This window comes from Siphateles boraxobius, unplaced genomic scaffold (assembly GCF_051911475.1).
Source record: "Siphateles boraxobius isolate OS27281-9 unplaced genomic scaffold, OSU_SipBor_1 406, whole genome shotgun sequence".
NCBI classification, from domain to species: Eukaryota; Metazoa; Chordata; class Actinopteri; order Cypriniformes; family Leuciscidae; genus Siphateles; species Siphateles boraxobius.
The window spans coordinates 50,463-69,572 of NW_027509038.1; the positions used below are offsets into that span (position 1 = coordinate 50,463).

Sequence of the window (19,110 nt, forward strand, 5' to 3'; positions counted from 1 at the left end):
CTCTCCTCTCTTCGGATTTATTTTTTAAACCGGTCATGTAGTGGCTCCATGTCAACGTTTCTTGCTTGTTGTGACAACCACCCTCCGCTACTCCCACACCAGATACACGACAAAGCAAAATAACTCTTCTCATTTACAGATATGACAAACACGTAAAAAAAAAAAAAAAAAACATACCCCCTGGTCTAAAATATAAACACTTATAGGATTACCACAGTGAATCATGGTAAGACAAAAACTTGTTTTGAAAGAAGGGTTGAGGATGTATTGGCTCATGGTTTAGATTTAGTTAATTTTGAACAGCAACTACAAAAAAGTTACATATAGTGTACCTTAAAAAAACTTTTTCAGGCAAGAGTTTCAACATCGGACCGGCTTTTCAGAGATCATGACAACTCAAGAGACTACATAGGATTTAAAACCAACCCCAAAAAATTTGAAATCATTATTTTGAACTTTTTTTTTTTCTTTCAATGAGTCAAACCAACAGTGGAAGACAGTCAACTGTGTGAGACATTATTTCCGAATATCTTTTTTTTTTATGTCTTAGCTTTTTTCAGCCACTAGAGGCCAAATCCTCCATACTGTAGCTTTAATTGTTTTCGGATGCATCCTTTGAACAGCTAGTCTGTGATTAGTTGTGCAGTGAGTCTTTGAGTGTGGCAACGTCTTAAATATAGTGGCATGAACTAGGCCACGGATTTTCAAGGAAGGAACACCATTCCTGTGAAATCTCATTCATGTCTGCTTACCCAAACCTACTGTTTTAATGATACACAAAAAAGCTGCTACCGTTTATAAGCAGCTTTTCTCTTCATTACATGCCACTGATGCTTTGATGTACAGGTCATCTTCATATGGTGTAATTGTGGACGTGTGACAGCTGGATCATTTTAAATTACTTCAGAAATATTGTTTATTAACCTATTTCATTCCACAGAATTGTTTAAAATGCATTCATTTGCTTTTAAACATGATTAAAAGTGTCCAACAGTTCACCTGGTAATGGCTTATTTTTCAGTAAAATGAAGGCAAAGATCTTTAATACAATAGAAGTAAAAAATAAAATTAAAAAAAAAACAGACACTCTCACATGTTTCTTTTATTGCACACAATTGGTTGAACATTACAAACACAAATTCGGGACTTATTTCACTGACACCAACATCAATGCTTGAACATGATTATGTTTAGATGAATTATGAAAGCAATATGTCCATTCAGAATCTCCTGCCATAACCTCTGACAAAAGCACAACAGTTTAAGAAAATACTCTTTGTTTAGGCCTTACTATAATATGACCTTAATCATGATGGGTAATGTTAAATTCCCAGAAAAGGGCAACTTTGCAGGCGATGTACATATGACTTTACCTGTCGTATGTCATTTGTTCATAATTTGTTGCACATTATGCTTTGACAACCAACAAGAAACAAAAAACACTCACTCATGATGGTCTTCTATTGTACACATACAGAATGACAAAAACAATATGTATTGCATTGTGGATTTAGGTTTGTGCATTTACTAAAAGTAAAAATAAGTAACAAAATCCCTGGGCCCCATTCTTCATTTATTGCTTTATACATCTACGATAATGATGCTTAACAGATTTTTTAATAGTGATAATTGCTATTTAGCTCTTCTTTTTATTGTGCAAATGTGATTACCTTATCTTGTTAATTGTTAAAGATTGCATGCTCTAATTTATTTATTGGAAAAGCTCCATGTATTAATGCTTGATACTAAGAAATAAATCAATTGGTCAGTGACTAGAGCAAGGAAATGGCAATAAATACTATTAAATTATTACTAATTTACATTTTATTACATATGACATATTATATTAAGTGAGAGCCGTTAAAAGGATGAGCACAATTCCTAACACAAGAGTCAAAATGACATTTTAGACGGCCATAGAAAAACTTCTGGATTGTATAAAAGCAAGGAAAACAGCCAAAACAAGAACATACTGGCAGAAAGAGGTGAATACAAAGTGTTTGTTACATTATTTCCATTTTCATTGTGTCTTTACTCTTGCGTTTCAACAGAATTGGTGATTTATTAATATTTTAGGATTAATGCTAGATGAATTTAACAGTTTAATTCTACCTGAATCGCAGTTGCATGAAGGCAAAAATAAAAGTGGTCTTTATAAACCTGCATTCTACTTCTAACATGGCCAGGCAAATCAATGAAAACCATGTTTCATTTCTAAAGGGTCACATACTCTTTTCTAATGACACGGCAGACAGTGCATTTTAGTATGTCTGGATCACCTGTGCATTTATTATAAGGCCAATGCAGGCTGTCTGCTTTTGCACGTTTCTTAAAACTTAAGCGACTTAGAATTAATAAGGCCAGAAACACTACGCAAATGCAAGGCCAACACACTGTGGTCCGGTTCAATATACTTGCGTTGTTTGGCAATAAGCAAACTCAAGAAGGTGATATTAGTTACCTGTAAACATCTATGCCATTTAACTGGATATGCTTTAAATTTAACTTAGCGCAACTGTTGTGACAGTAGTTGACCTGGGGCCTGTACCATGATGGTAGTTGAACAAACTCAGGGTTACAGGATTAGTTTAGAGTTGACAAAACCAAACCAATCCAACCAGGCTTTGTTGGTACCATGATGCTGATCATCAACTTTCTCTGTCAACTCAGGCTTTGATCCTGAGTTTAGGAGTTTAGGGGTGACATCAGTAGCGAACAGCCAATCACATGTTGAGAAAGAGTGAAACTGAGATTCATTTCTCGCGAGAGAAGCAACGCAATTCACTTATTAAATAAAAGTATTAAAATATTAAGAATTTAAACAAATTTACACAGCAAGAAGAAAATAGCTATCTATGAAAGAGGACAACTAAAAGAAAAAGTCTCGCTACTGTATATCAGTGCAAGTAAAAGTTGTGAAGTTATTTAGTTGATAAAGGTATAGAGAGAACTGAACATTTAAGCTCACATGTAGTCATTTTATAGCTTCATCTATTGATGCTAAAGCGAATTTATATTACCTTTATATATTTATTCATTTAAACTGCTTAATAATAATTAACTAAAATTGTACATGTGTGATTGATTAAGGGTATAATAATTACATAAATAATATCTAAATCATACAAATTTATTATTCTAAATATGCATCACTAAAAACCAGACAATTTTGTCTTTAAAAATCATTTGCTATGTAGTGAACTTTAATTTGGAGTAGAAACAGGTGGAGTGACTTTATCGCATCAGTCATGCGACACTTTGCTCACAGCTGATTGGTCCAAGTTCGGTTTGCAACCTCTTACCTGGAACATAACCTGCCCCGGACCAGGTTAGCCGTGGAGCGTAAGTTACTATGGCGATGAACACTGCTAAAAGCCAAACCACTTTCATGGTCCCTAAAACCCAGGGTTGACGCAAACTAAACTGAAACATAGCTGGCTAGCCACCTAAACCGGCTTCATGGTATAGGCCCCTGGAGTAAAGAGAAAATGGACATAAAACAAGACGTTTGCATTACTGTCTACCAGCATAGAGAATGCAACGCATAGGCTACATGCATTGTGTTATGAATTGTGATAATGAGTTTCCATCCTAATCTAATTGTAATAATGAGTTTCCATCCTAATCTAATTGTGATTGTTTCATGTAGGCTTAATCTGCTCCAGCAATACATTTGAACATACAGACCCAAAAGAAAGCTAAACAGTACTAAAAGCATAACCAAGATTTTAAGACAACAAGCTAAGCGCTGTTAAAGCTTTCAAGAAGGACAGTTTTAAAATCCACCTCTCACATACAAGGCCACTTTAAAGCAAATTATAATTTCATATATGTTGTAAATTGCAGAGTCATTTCCCTAATTCAGATGAACTATTGCAGTTATTCTCATGATAGGCTTGTAAATATCTCCTGAATTTGACAGGCCTTTGGTTCCAGCAACATAGCAAAGCTTGTACAAACCGGGTTACACTACAGACCAGTTCACAACAAATGAATAACTATAATGTACAACCTTTGTAGTAACAATAACTTAGCATATTTTTTAAGCATACTGTTCTTTAGTTTAACTGTATTTTAATAAGTAGAAAATTCATACTGTCACAGAAATCAGAAGGTCCTTCAGTTATGAGGGGGCACTTTAATAGAGAGGGCATTATGGGAACTCATTACAACGATTACACACGAACATGACACTCACAGCAGCGTTTTGAGTCCGTACATTTTGAGTCATGTTTTCCAAATCAAATGAAGCACCTTCCCATTAGTAATATTCTGGGTACAGTGACAGTACACGTTAAGATCAATCATAGCACTTGTGGCATAATGGTGATTCCCTCAAAAATGGTATACTGTATATACGTTTCAATGAGGGATTTGCAATGAAGGTGGATGCCAATCCATAAATGTAAAAACTCAGTTTCAAACGTATAGCAACAACATGTAAAATAAGTGTTAACAAGGCTGTAGTGTTGAACAAAAAAAATGTAATCTACAATTAAAAAATAAATGCAGAGAACAACTTTACAACTGAAATAATCTACAAATTGTACCATAAAATGAGTGTTCTGTGAGTGGTTTTATAAATTCTTAAGTTTCACACTTAAATCCTCCAAACATGACTCCATTTACATAGTAATTGTCTCACAATAACCTTTTTTTTAAAAGAAAATTAGGACCTTTTTCTATGAACATTATGCCAAAAATGCTGTTGATTTAGCCTAACTTCTACTGAACCTGGAATATTCCTATATCACTTGTAAAAAATTACTTTATCATTAACTCACCATCTTAATGCCTGTACACCAGCACACACACAGAAAAACCAAACAGATGAAAACTGAAATGCACGCATAAAGAACAACATTTTCAGTTATTGCCATCAGTTGTGCTATATTTCAAAATCCATTTGCCTAAAGCATCCATAATAATACCCATAAGCCATAATCCAATTGCTCCATGGCAGTGGTGAATGCTTGCGACGTAGCTGCTTGATCCCAGCCGCTGCAAGTCACAGGTCAGAAAGCAAACGCATTTGTACCAAAGCCATTGAATTAAAGTGACTAATATTATAAAGTGTCCACAGCAGTCTTAACATGTAGAGGAACGTCTCCTTTGCAAGTACGTGTAAACCTTCACACAGTGGTCCCAGCAATCCAAGACGAGGAGTTGTCCCTTCTGGGTAACAGCTATACCTACAGGGCACGTAAGACCCTCCTGAATGAGAATGTTGTAACCACCTTCTTTAGGGAACTGCAGTATCTCCTTACGCCCACTGTCCGTCACGATCAAGTCCCCGTTGGAGTCCACACACATCCCGGTGATGCAACGGAAGTCCTCATTCTCTGAGAAGAAGTGGCTGAGTTGCTTTCCCAGCTGTCCATCCATTCCCACCGAGCCGATGGAAAACCCCCCTTCGAGGTGGTGTTCATTGTGTCTATTTTCGATGTTTAGACCCAAGCCCTGCGTAAAGTAGACTGTACCTGAGGTGTCGCAAGTTACAAATTTGGGTCTGACGGCCGAGCATAATCGGTTATAGTTCACTACCCCTGCATTGCGATCCACGGTCAGGCACCACAGCTTCCCACCCTCAACATCGGACACGACAAACTGCCCTGAAGGCATAGCTGTGATTCCCCATGGCTTAATGAGTTGGTTCTTGTGGCAGGCGACACAGTGGCCATCGGTGGTGTAAACCTTCACAGAGTTGTCATAATTATCAGTGACACCGATGAGTCCCTGAGCATTGATTGCAATTGAGAGAGGGATGAGGTTGGGAAGGTCAGCACCGAGGAAGCTCAAGACGATGTTGTCGAGGCTGCCCGGGTTGCGCCGTATCTCCCTTTGGAAGCCTTTGCGATTGAAGATCTGGATGCGGTAATTCCCTCGGTCGGCCACGAGAACCTCCCCCTGCAGTGTAACACAAATGCTTACCGGCAAGTTGAACATGCCAGCCAGATTGCCCTTACATCCCATCTTTTTCACGAACTGACAAAGCTGGCCACCAGAAGCCCCTGGAGAAGGTCCTCCTCCATCTACAGACTTGGACTTGAAGCTACCGGGAGAAGCGCAGACAGCATCTTCAACTGTTGTTACCATGTCAATATCACGATACATGTCCAAAGGGCCGGAAGCAGCGACATCGATTCCATCTTCCTCTTCAGCATTGACAGTGCAGGGTTTTGTGGTCAGTTGCCCCACGTCTAAGGGTTTCGCAAACTCCATTTTAACCAGTTCAGGCTCTTGTAATTTCAGAACGACAGGAAGATTGGTTTTTATGTCCAACTCCTCTTCTTCATTGTTACTCCCTTCCTCCAGTAGAGCAATATCAGTCTGCTTGATCCTCATGGTTAGGTAATCACACCTTGACACCACCTGTACTTCAGCGATATTGAGCAGGTACGTCTGCTCTTCCAGAATCTGGGCATTGAGCTTCTCTAATTCAGCTAAGGACGTGGCAAAGGCACGACGGGATCGGCCAAGTTCCTCTTGGATCCGCAACTCAGCCTTGGCATACTCTTGCTGTACAGCCTTGTACTTCAGTCGGAGAGATTTTGTCACGTTGTCGATAGCTGCCTTCTTCTTCTGAATATTGCCCATTGCCTCGCGCAAGTTAGAAAGCTTCCCGGTGATGTCTTTCCGGCACTGTTCGGCAGCCACGCGAATGGCCTGTACGACATGGCCCTGACGCTGATGCCCCTCGCTTTTACAAAAGTCGCACAACGCAACGCTGCAGTCACGGCAATACTGACGGGGAAGGCGGTTTTTACAAGACTTGCACATGAGGCCCATGGTGGAGACACAAGAACTCGCACAGTCAATAATCTTCAACACGGTGAGATTGTCAGCCAGCTGGGAAATACTGCTCATTCGAGACACCTTGCTGCAAAATGGGCAGCGCACACCGTTTATCGTGCTGGCGAGGAGTTTCTCAAGGCACTGGCGACATACAGAGTGACCACACTGCAGGAGCTTGGGTCGAAGCTGATCCTGGTTGTAGGTTTCCAGGCAAATGGGGCATTCCAGCACCTCCCGGACCAAATCTGGATCAAGGGACGTTGGTGTGGCCATGATGCCTTCTAGTGCCTACGGGGTGTCTACAGGGGAGGAAAAAAGTCATGTCTATGTGTTTGATCTGCATTAATTTCAGTTATAATAAAAACTTGCAAAAAGGAGAATTGTAATTTTACTTAAGTCATCGGTAGAAATTGTCATATGGCCTAGTGCGACTATTAATCCTTATAAGGCTGGGACTGATAATATGGTGTTTTCAGCTTCTTTTTTTTCGGTGGACAGAAGAGAGCTCTTTCCCCATCATTTACAAACATTTTCGGCTTTCCGTGTGTTCACCTATGTTAGGTGGCGCTATTACGACTCATATGAAAGAGTACTGAATCTCCTGGTCGAGATTAATTATTATTAGCGATATCATATGTACACAGATGCATATGTAAAATAACACGATCATCAACAAACAGCATATACATCGAAACTGCCTAATATTACATCATTTTTATAAAACTTACCAACATTCAAGTATTGATAAAAAAAGGAATGCTTGAAGCTATTGCAGTCAAGTCAACAAGCCAAATGTGTTTTGATTTTTAAGCAGAGTCTGTTCTTTCTTTTGAAATATTTCATATTTAAATATCCATAGAACAAAATATGCAGGGGGGCCATGAAACTATGGATGCACCTATACCATTTTTTCAAAACCGATCCGATACCAAAAATTCTGAGTATCGACCAATACCAGTGCAGGTTTTTTTTTTAAATCAAGTAGAATTTCTATAACTTCTATAACGAGATGCAGATTTAAATAGAGATGCCAGGTGAAAGTGAGGAAAGTTAGACATAGCCTACTACGTTTGTAATGTAAAATATAAGTATAGTAATAATAATGATATTCTTGACAGCGTTTCAAAAACAAAACACTGATTCCACTGCTATTTTTCATACACAGTGTAGTCTTAAAAGTTATCACTTGCTAGTTTCTAGTTTTTGGTGAACATGCAAACTGCTGTTCCAATGTCATTTCATTATTGTTTTTGCTTTGATATACAAGCAGCTGCAATATGAGATATTAAATTTCAAATCTCAATCACAACATTTGACAAAACAGAATGTAAACATTTTTGAAACTACGAAATAAAGCCTAGGCTATATCATTTTTTTATTTTATTGTTATTGCCAGATACCAAGGATGATATAATGATAGATAAGTAGATAAGAAGCAATTTAACTATGGAAAATTTGATGTATACTTGCTCAAAGTATAAGAAATACAATTAGCCTTATACAACATTTAGACTAGTTTTTAAGTGCATTACCATATGGACACTTGTTTCTGCCACAGAATAAAAAAGAAAAAAGGTAATTGTGACCTTTAATCTCGCAATTCTAACTTCAAAACTAGCAAATCTGACTTTATTACTCGCAGTTGCGACTTTATATCTCTTAAAACTGACTTTATATCACGCAATTCTGGCTTAATAACATGCAATTGCAACTTTATATCACAAAATTCTATCTTTAAATCATGCAATTGCGACTTTCTATCTTGCACTTTATACGATGTAGGCTTAACTCGCAGTTGTGAGATAAAAAGTCGCAATTATCTTTTCAGATGTTTTATTCTGTGGCGGAAACAAACTTCCATAGTTATCTATTAAAAATGACGGAAGTAGAGTCCAGAACAATGGATTGGATGGGAAGGAAACCATGAGAAAATGACACGTCATTACAAAAACAGTTTGATGATGACATGCATTGATGTTGTTTCTGTATTTACTGGCTGTCCTACCACACCTACTGATGGATCATGATCATATTATTCCACAAAAAAAATATTTTAATACAATCAATTTTCAAATGCTAGAGCATATATTAACTTAATGCAATTTTACTTTTTTAAAACAACTCAGCAGCAACAGCCTGTCTTGTTTATTTTGGTAGCCAGATGGCTAGCTAGTAAAATCACCATCATGTTTCTGGACCACACACTGTCATTTCATGTACTAGTGTAATGCATGCATCATTTATAATCACACTTATGCAGGTTATATGTAACGTGAGTATGTCTAATCATCTGATTGACAGGCCCAAAGCTTCAAAACACTGCGATCTGAGTATCGTCATTCCTGTCTTCTGCGTGCATGCACATCAAAATGAAAGCGCAGTCATAAAATAATGCGAAAAACATTCACGCGTGTTTAATTGTTGATTTTTACATGATCTCCTACCTTTAGTTCAACAGTAGCTTTTGCTTGATGTGACGACGCGCGTGTCTCTCATGTCAGCGGGTGCGCGCGACACTGCGGAGGTGACGTCATAACAGAGGTTGATTCTTTGTGTAAGTCCCGCCCCCAATGAGATTTCGTTGGCTGCCGCGGAAGCGTGATGTGCACAGGAGCCAATCAGATGAGAGGCTGCTGTTGTCATGCGTGATGCGCAAAGTTTATTTCCGTGGCACATGAAAAGTAAGGACTGCTGCTGGAAACACATGGGTGGATCCGAAATAAAAATATTTTTTTTTAAAAAAAAGAAGAAGAATATATTTGTATATATATATAACAGTAACACAATATAACACAATAACAGCTGTCATTCTCATCAACTCTTCAAATGTAATTTAATATAATATAATACAATAATATATTCGTTTAATATTATATATATATATATATATATATATATATATATATATATATATATTAAACTAATATATTATTGTATTATATTATATTAAATTACATTTGAAGAGTTGATGAGGATGACAGCTGTTATTGTTAAATATTAAACAGACTTAATATAAAAATACTAATATATATTCAGATGTGTCATAAAATATTTAAATTATGCTTTATTACATTTTTCGATAGATAAATGAAAAAAGGAAAAGATCTTCGTGTATGATAATTTCCCGAACTATTTTAATATAAAATGTAACTGCAGTGTAATAACCGCTAGATGGCAGCAAATCTCTGTCTGAAAGTATCATTCTGTTTAACGTACACAATACTAAATCGTTTTACCTCAATAGCAAAGAGTAATGGTTATATTATCATGTATATTAAATTAATAGTATTTGAATGGCAGAAGATGATATGAAGCTTATCAAGAAATTATTACAGAAATATTTCTAAACTGGCCATATTAAAAATGGAAGAAAAGATTGAGAAGAAACCTCAATGACTAAACAATGACTTTAAAAAAATTGTCTGAATTTGAATACAGTTAATTAGACAATCTTCAAAATATCTTATTTTGTGTTCAGCAGAAGAAAGAAACTCATACAGGTTTGGAACAACATAAGGGTGAGATGAGTTTTTTTGTTTTGTTTTTGTTTTTAGTGACCTATCCCTTTAAGTGATGGTGTAGCTAAGCATCTATCTGCGGCTAATTCATAAAGACCAAACAAGAATGCATAAACGAAAACTAAATACATAGGCTAAGTAGTTTGATAAATTAAATATTTTATATTTTATAATAAAGTCAACAAAAAAACAATCAACATCTGATTACATCATTCACAATGCATGATGGGATATGTAGTTCATCCTATCAGTAAAGAATGCACTGCAACCCAGTGTTGTGTCTCTGTCTCTTTTCAACTTGGTTGTCTGTTGAAACTCAAACTCTATTTCCCTGGTGCCGGCTCAAGGCAGATGGCATAGTTTAAAAAAATGGTTAAGGTCACACCAGCAAAGAGGGAGAACACACATGTGTGTACAGCCAGTTGTTTTCTTTTTGGTGGAGAGACACTTCGAAATGTGCTGCTTCATCTCAGTATGATTAAGTGTTTTGCCAGAAATTAATCATTTAAAAAGCATAGACCTACTGTATGCTGTTACCAATCACTCCAGCCGTGGAGTTCCTCTGTGTGCTCAAACACTGGATCGACACTTCTCTGTGTTGTTGCAGACACAACACCCTCAGACTGCTTTCTGTCCTTCTACACCTCTTCATTCTCCCCCTCCTTTTCCTCTCCCTCCTCTTCTCCTCCTCTTCATCATCTTCCTCATATTCATCTTCTTCCTCCTCCTCCTCTTCCACCTCTTCATACTCCTCTTCCTCCTCTTATTCCTCATCCTCTTCCTCTCCCACCTCCTCTTCATTCTCATCTTCCTCCTTCTATGCCACCTCCTATTCCTCCTCCACCTCCTCCTCTTCCTCCTCCTCCTCCACCTCCTATTCTTCCTCCTCTTCATCCTTCTTCCCCTTTCCTCCTCTTCATCCTTCTCCCCCTCCTCCACCTCCTCCTCTTCATCCTCCTCCTCCACCTCCTATTCCTCCTCCCCTTCATCCTCCCCCTTTCCTCCTCTTCATCCTTCTCCCCCTCCTCCTCCTCCTCTTCATCCTCCTCTTCCTCCTCCTCCACCTCCTCCACCTCCTCCTATTCCTCCTGCTCTTCATCCTTCTCCCCCTTTCCTCCTCTTCATCCTTCTCCCCCTCCTCCTCCTCCTCTTCATCCTCCTCTTCCTCCTCCTCTTCCTCCTACTCCACCTCCTATTCCTCCTCCTCGACATCCTCTTCCTCCTCATACTCCACATCCTACTCTTCTTCATTCTCCTCCTCCTCTACTTCCTCCACCTATTCATCCTCCTCTTCCTCCTCCTCCTCCTCCACCTCTTATTTCTCCTCCTCATCCTTCTCTTCCTCCACTTCCACCTTATATCCATCCTCCTCTTCCTCCCCCTCCACCTTCTATTCTTCCTCCTCATCCTCCTCTTCCTCCACTTCCTCCACTTGCACCTCCTCTTCATCCTCCTCTTCCTCCTCATCCTACTCCACCTCCTATTCCTCCTCCTGTACTTCCACCTCATCTTCATCCTCTTCCTCCTCCTTCTTCTCTTCATCATCCTCCTCCTTCTCCTTCTCTTCATCCTCCTCCTCCTCCTCTTCATCCTCCTCCTCCTTCTCCTTCTCTTCATCCTCCTCCTCCCCCTCCTCTTCATCCTCCTCCTCCTCTTCATCCTCCTCCTCCTTCTCCTTCTCTTCATCATCCTCCTCATCCTCCTCCTCCTCCTCTTCATCCTCCTCCTCCTTCTCCTTCTCTTCATCATCCTCCTCATCCTCCTCCTCTTCTTCTTCGTGTTTGCCTGTCATGCTAAAATCCAGCATAAATGACTCATTCCATTGCCAGGCACAGTGTGGATGGGAATGTTCAGGGGAATTGTCTGTGGAGCGCAGAGAACAGATGCTATTATTCAGAACTGCACATCTGTTCAGCCATCTCAAGGACGTATCAGCACTCAATTAAGATCTTTCCCCACATAATCACATTGTTTTGTGTCTGCCAAGGGTTCTGTGCACGGACACTGCAAACAAAATGAAAATCAACCTGTGCGTATTTCAACTAGCAGAGACGATTCATCACAGTTTACTTCACGATAGATTTCTGATGCAAGCCTATGTATGGTATCCTACTATAAAATGGTATCATTATGCTTATACATAATGTCCAGATGATCTGGACCAGATCTGTTTCTTTATGCAAAAAAATACAAATGATTTGCATTTGAAATTCTTTTGTCTGCCAATATAAGTCTTTTGTATGCCAATATTTTGTCAATATAAGTCAGGGTTTTACAAATAATCCCTAAAGCCATTCTACTGTCACAAAGATATCATCTGTAGACCCTCGTGACTTTGTTGCAAAGTCAGTCGCTTAAAAATATCAGCTAATTTGACCATTTTCACATGACCAGGTTAGTCCATGATAGGTTGCCACAACAGACATAATCATAGATGTATACTTCCTTGTGAAAAACAAAAGTGCACTTACTTATATTGATTGTGCACTTGTAGTGTACTTCAAATTTTAAAAATATATTACAACTTCAGGATATTAAATAATGTATTTTTAAAATATGCTTTCAGTGCATTGTTACAATATCAGTTAAAAAAGAACACTTCTTTGTTAGTATATTTACAATGTACTCTTTAAAAAGGAAATATATATCTAAAAAATACAATCAAGAATAGATATTTCACCAGAGACATAAAGATGTACTAAAGTCCTATTTAAGTGGGTCAAAAACACTCAAAAGTTCAGCTAAATACATTTAACAAAAGTGTAATATATAATACATTTTCATTTTCATTCACATGCACGTTGTCTGAAAACATTACATTCAGTTTGCACTTTAATCTATTAGACAATAATATTTCTGTAATAAGTAATCTTTTTTTTTTACCTTTTTCAAAAGGGCTCACATACATTCAAGCTGTAAGAGAAAGTCACACTTACTCCACTTGACAATTTTAGAATCTTAAACAATTTGAAACCAGCATGAATACAAGATTATATTTCAAGAAATAGATTTGTTTTTCCATGTTCATGCATCTCTACTTCTGGTCATTTCAACCCAAATTTTTTTTTGAAAAGATGAGTGTTATCATACACCCTATGGACCCTTGGACTTTTGTCGCACTTGAACCACGAATACACACACAAAAAAATTAAATGGATTCAGGGAGTTTTGTGGTTTAAATTTTAAAAGTAACAAATCCTTCCCTCGCGAGTCAATTTGACCCCTTAGGAATGAATGGAATGCGAGGAATGCTTCAGTACACAAATAAAACCCTACAAAAATTCAAACTAAAAATGCTAAAACTTTACCAAAAAATAATTTTGTATAATAACTACATCATGTGTATCTGAATGCATACTGAAAATAATATGCATACTGAATGACTTTAGGACCCAGCGGAACCGCTCATTTGCTCCATATAGAGCACTATGACGCCATCTAGTGGCAAGAGTCAATAAATATCATGTTATATTATTTATTTCCACAAGAGGTCGGGCAAAGACTCCCAATGTAAGATATTTTGAGCTGAATTAAAAGGGTTATGCAAGAAAATGTGAATTATAAGTTGAAAGAATGTGAGGAATGTGCTTAAATTGCTATTTATTTATTGTATTTATTGATCAAATCTAGTTATTTAAAGGTAAATAAAATAAAAATTAACAAAAAATCTCCCAAATAATTGCATTAAAAAATAGGGGGGAAAAAATTCTATCAAAATGAAATAAAATAAGCTTTCTGGACAAAAAAAAATAAAAAATAAAAAGTTTAATTTTAAGACTTCGGGTCATTTTGACCCGTGAGGCAAAGATGTGTTACAAAGTGTGAGGGTTAATAGTCTCTTTCCTATTGACATCTCTAGTGCAGATCCAGAGCTGTTCTCGATCTGAGTCTCAAATCTCCGTAAATACGTCCGGTGCACCAGTGACCTCCTCCTGTCTCTCTCCTCCAGAAGTCACGGATCAGGGTGGCCGGCGGGATCTGAAAGCTGTCCCGTTCATCATCTACCTGTCGGGTCTCCTGAAGACCCAGCTTCTGTCTGATGACCTGGTGTCCGGCGTGGAGATCCGCTGTCAGGAGAAGGGAAGCTGCCCAGACGCCTGTCACCTGTGCAGACAAGCGGCCCGCGAGACGCCCAGTCCCACGCCAGTCCTGCTTGAAGTGAGCCGTGTCGTGCCCCTCTACAGCCTGGTGCAGGACAACATCACTAAAGAGGTAACTCAGGGATAGATATATATATCAGATAGTATATATGATGAAGGCTTTTACGTTCACTTTCAGGACAACATCACTAAAGAGGTAACTCAGGGATATACACCTGTATATCTGATGAAGGCTTTCACTCTTACACATAAAGGCTCATATTAGAACCAAATTTGGTTTTCCAGATTGTTTCCACACAACGTGTATTTTTTAAATTATTTATAGCTTTCAAAAGTTTGGATATTTTTATGTTTTTGAAAAGACTCTCTTATGCTGACCAAAGCTGCTAGAAGTACAATAAAAACAGCAATATTGTGAAATATTATTACAATTTAAAATAGCTGTTTTCTATGTGAATATATAGTAAAGTGTAATTTATTCCTGTGATTAAAGCTGAATTTTCAGCATCATTACTCCAGTCTTCAGTGTCACATGATCCTTCAGAAATCAGTATAATATGATGATTTGCATCATAAAGGAAAACTGTAAACATCAGGGAATTTGAAGAACACTGAAAAAAATGTTATGTTGATTTTAATTAATTTTATTATGTCAAGGGGTTGCACGAAATAAAATTATCTAAATCCAGATATATTTTTTAAGTTGAGTGTACTAATAAAATATAAGTACAACCAATTTACAAAATATAAGTAATTTCAGATTAATTATATTATCCATAATTTAGCTAAATTATTATGAGTTGAATTTACTCAATTTTTTCAAGAATCAGCCTGTGAATCTCAATAATGGTGACAATTATTAAGCATGCTGCAGTTAAGATAAAATTCAGTGATTCAGGTTAAATCAATGTGAAATAATGATTGTTAAATAACAACCAACACCATCAGATTACCTTTTCTATCGGGTCATCTGACTGTTATGACTCAGTCAGGAACATCAGTCAAACAAAAATCTAATGATAAGGAATTAAGTGTCAAGAGCCCAACTAAAACAAACACTAATCTCCATAATGGTGACACAAATTACGTTTTTCTCCTTCAGTGATTCTGCTTGTTAACTAACATCAGGTATCTTCAATGTTGGGAATAAAAATAAAGACTTATTACTTCTTCTAATGACGTCTGTCTGTTATTTTTGTTTTAAATGCATAGGGATTTTGTATTGAACATAGCTCTGGATCGCAGTGTCAAGGGGGCGGGCTCATTTTACTCAGACGACCAATCAAGTCTCTCTCAGTTTACTCATTTGAAAATGGTTAACTTTTAAGGAATTATTTTTATTAATTATTACTCAATTCTAATGTGTTAAATTTAATTAATAATATTGCCTGTAATGTGTTGCCACAATTTTAAATTAAACATATTATTTTCTAATTACTTTTAATTGATTAAAATTAACTTGTTTTAAAAATAAGTAGGATTAAATAACACATTAAAATCAGTGAAATTAACCAGATAAAAACATGTAACATTTACAAGGGGTCAGAATCATTTTTTTCAGTGAGGAAAAGTCAAAAGAATGAATTAAATCTTGAGAAAAAACTAAGTCTTATAGGAATCTTGAAATTCTTAATCCAGAACAAACCGTATATCTCCAGAAGCTCTTACAGTGGAAAGAAGATGGTTCAACTTGTATTGGTGATGTTTATGTGCCTCAAATACAATAAAATCACTTGTCATACTCAACTGACATCATAGCCGACAAAAGGGAAGGAGGATTAAGCGAAAACTAAACAAAAACAAAAAAGCACAATGTTTTAACTATAGTTCATGAATATCATTGTCAACTCAATTCAAATTTATTTATATTCTGCTTTTCACAATTTTTTAAAAGCAGCTTTACAGAAAAGAATGATGTTAAAGTTTATAATACTGTATATTAATATCTTCATGCCTTTGACAGTTGCATTTAGCAGATTAGAGCAGACGAAAATAGTTTAAATTTCGTGATGAAACGAGCAATCAGGCAGTTGAGATTATATATATATATATATATATATATATATATATATATATATATATATATATATATAATCAAGTATGCAAATATATCTGGACATGCTTATATACATCTTTAAATAAAGAGCTGGGCGATAATATATTGTGTATATGACCTTGTATCAACGTGAAATTTGGTTCCTATAACTAACTATGAATTCCAGCTGAAGGTTTGATGTTCTGCTTGTGGAAGGTATAAACATGAATACCTCAGATATTGTTTTCTTGATGCTGGCAGTGTGAATAAGTGACGTATTCTGTTGCTCCTGATGTACCAGTAGATGGCAGGAGGGGTTTTCATTTCCATCAAGAAGCCTTGGTCTTTCTGGAAGGGTTCAGAACTGAGAAGACTGTGCTAGACAGTGAAAATGCATTGAAATATCATAAATTAATATCGTAATAAAAGACAAAAAAAAAAATGTTAACTCATTTCTTGGGCGAATATATATATATATATATATATATATATATATATATATATATATATATATATATATATATATATATATATATATTATATATAGATCTCCTTTGTCCGTATATACGGAGATTGCATTAGTAGCCGTGAGTCACAGACGTAATGAGGATATTAAATTTACTTTTGGAGCAGATTTGCAAAGGCTTTCTTTTCCGCATCATCATCCCTCGTACCGATGACGTCTTGAAAGGCAAGATGCCATTAACCAGAGTCTGTTGTCTAGAGAGTGACTCACGTACCAAATGTCCTGCTTTGGCCCGGTGTGTACCTGACGGGATCGGACCCGCTCCATAACACACATTCCCTCAGCTAATTGCTGAAGGCGGTGAAGCCGGTGTGTGTATGTGTGTATGTGTGTGTGTGTGTGCGTGGACCTTGCTAATAACAGGAGCGTCAACAATGACGAAAGGCTCTCAATCGATAGCAGACGGTCTCTAGCGGGTATCTGTCGATTGGTAAACAAACAGGAGAGAAAAGCGCAGCCGAGTCGACTGGGAACATGCTCTGAAAACACTGCGAGATTATGAGGATGATATTGATGTCATCGACCCCGGGGACGAGCCAGGACTCCTTGTGGTTGCAGCCTCTTCTCTATTAGAGTAACAGACACAAAGACCTAGAGAATGCTCTTCAGACACAATGCATGTTCTTCTGAACCTAAAATGACGCCTCTTTTGGCATGCTTTCCAACAGAAATTCAGTTTGCGTATACATTGACTTGAGAACCAAACATTGGCATTCCTGCATAATCTGCCCACAATTAAACATGCGCATTGTGGCCTCTGTTTAGGAGTCTCGCTGCTAAAGCACGTTTTAACATATAGCTTTAAGATCTTACTACCTGTTTTTGATGCAACTATCAAAACTTAATATGAACCAGTTTTCACAGGGAAAATATTGTGGATGGAGTTTTATACAGGCCATATTATTCCCTTCTAGGAATCTTGATGTTGTTTTTGTGCTCTACTAGAACAGGTTTTCTTTCCTGAATGTTGAATGTTTTTTTCTCATATTCTCCATTGTTGCGGCTCCTCTCTTCCCAGTCTGTCAGTATTGCTCTGTTTAGTTCCTGTCTCTATGAAGCCCCTCCTTCTGAAAAGCACACTATGCTCTGATTGGTCGGCTGGATCAGTGTGTTGTGATTGGTCGAACGCTTCGAGTGTGTTTGGGAAATGTCCCGCCCCTTACCATAATCGGCAGTTTAATACACTACTTACTAACTCCACCAGGCCCCGCCCCTTTATTCTGCATATTAATTATTTAAATGAGGAATATTGTGACGTGTTCGTTCCCGGAAGAAACTCAAGACTACAATGGAGGTGTTTCAGGAGTTCAGAAACACTGACACTGATATAGAGAAGAACTGGAACTTTGCAGAGCTTTTTCATGTACAAACAGCAACATTACACACTAAAGAAAGAAGAACACGAAAACACGAAAAAAGAAAAAAAAAAAAGAAAAAAAAAGAAAACATAATAGGTCCTGTTTTAAAAGTTTTGAGAGCACATTTTAACATTCATCTTATTCAGGTTTTTTCTATGCCACCCAGAGCTGCTTTTGTTGCACTGGTCAGAAGTTATTAACTTTATTCCTTATAGCAATCAATTTGCCAATGATAGATGAGGAAAATGAAGTGGCTGTATGGATCTAGGGCGCATATTATGTATATTTTTTTATCATTCTTGCCTGATTGCGTCTCTTTCTAATGGAGGGATATTGGGCTTCAGTTATGTTCTGAAATGATTAGTCCATTTCCTTTCCTTAAAAACACTCTACCGGAAAACAGGTCTTCTCATATGACAGTTTTGATCCTGTTTTCATCACGGTCCCCCTCCTTTGCTATCCAGCTACACACACTCTCACTTACACACTCATACATTGTTCTTTATATTTTTGTGCAAGTAGGAAACTCATTAAGATTAAGACTCATTTTAAGATTAAGGGGGAACTCTTAGGACACAGATAAGAGAAGAAGAAGAAAAAAAATATTCCCAGCCGTTTTCTCATACATCTGGCAACACGTTTCTAATGCATCTCTAATCTGCAGTCAAACATACATCTAAAGTCTGCATGAACCAGGAACTCAGCCTATCTATTTTCTATACATGTTATTGCATATTTGTGAATGAGTCATACCTGCAGATGTTTTTTGACCTTGTCA

At 37.2% G+C, this 19,110-nt stretch overlaps 2 protein-coding genes across 2 annotated transcripts in view; one reads left to right on the plus strand and one right to left on the minus strand.

Moving 5' to 3' along the window:
* LOC143706076 (astrotactin-2-like) overlaps positions 1-19,110 on the plus strand; it is a 79,502-nt gene that overhangs the window by 8,862 nt on the left and 51,530 nt on the right. The window contains exon 4 of the mRNA XM_077197624.1: positions 14,263-14,525. Within this exon, the coding sequence (XP_077053739.1) occupies positions 14,263-14,525 (263 nt within the window). The remainder of the gene's footprint in view (positions 1-14,262; positions 14,526-19,110) is intronic.
* On the minus strand, positions 1,085-9,332 carry LOC143706075 (E3 ubiquitin-protein ligase TRIM32-like). Its single transcript, XM_077197623.1, has 2 exons — positions 9,240-9,332; positions 1,085-7,094 (listed from the first exon to the last, which is right to left on the minus strand). Exon 2 carries the CDS (start codon positions 7,066-7,068, stop codon positions 5,089-5,091), a length of 1,980 nt encoding a protein of 659 aa, XP_077053738.1. The 5' UTR covers positions 7,069-7,094; positions 9,240-9,332; the 3' UTR covers positions 1,085-5,088.

Coding starts and splice junctions, on each gene's coding strand:
- LOC143706075 (XM_077197623.1), bottom strand. CDS start 7,068: ATGGCCACACCAACGTCCCTTGATCCAGATTTGGTCCGGGAGGTGCTG.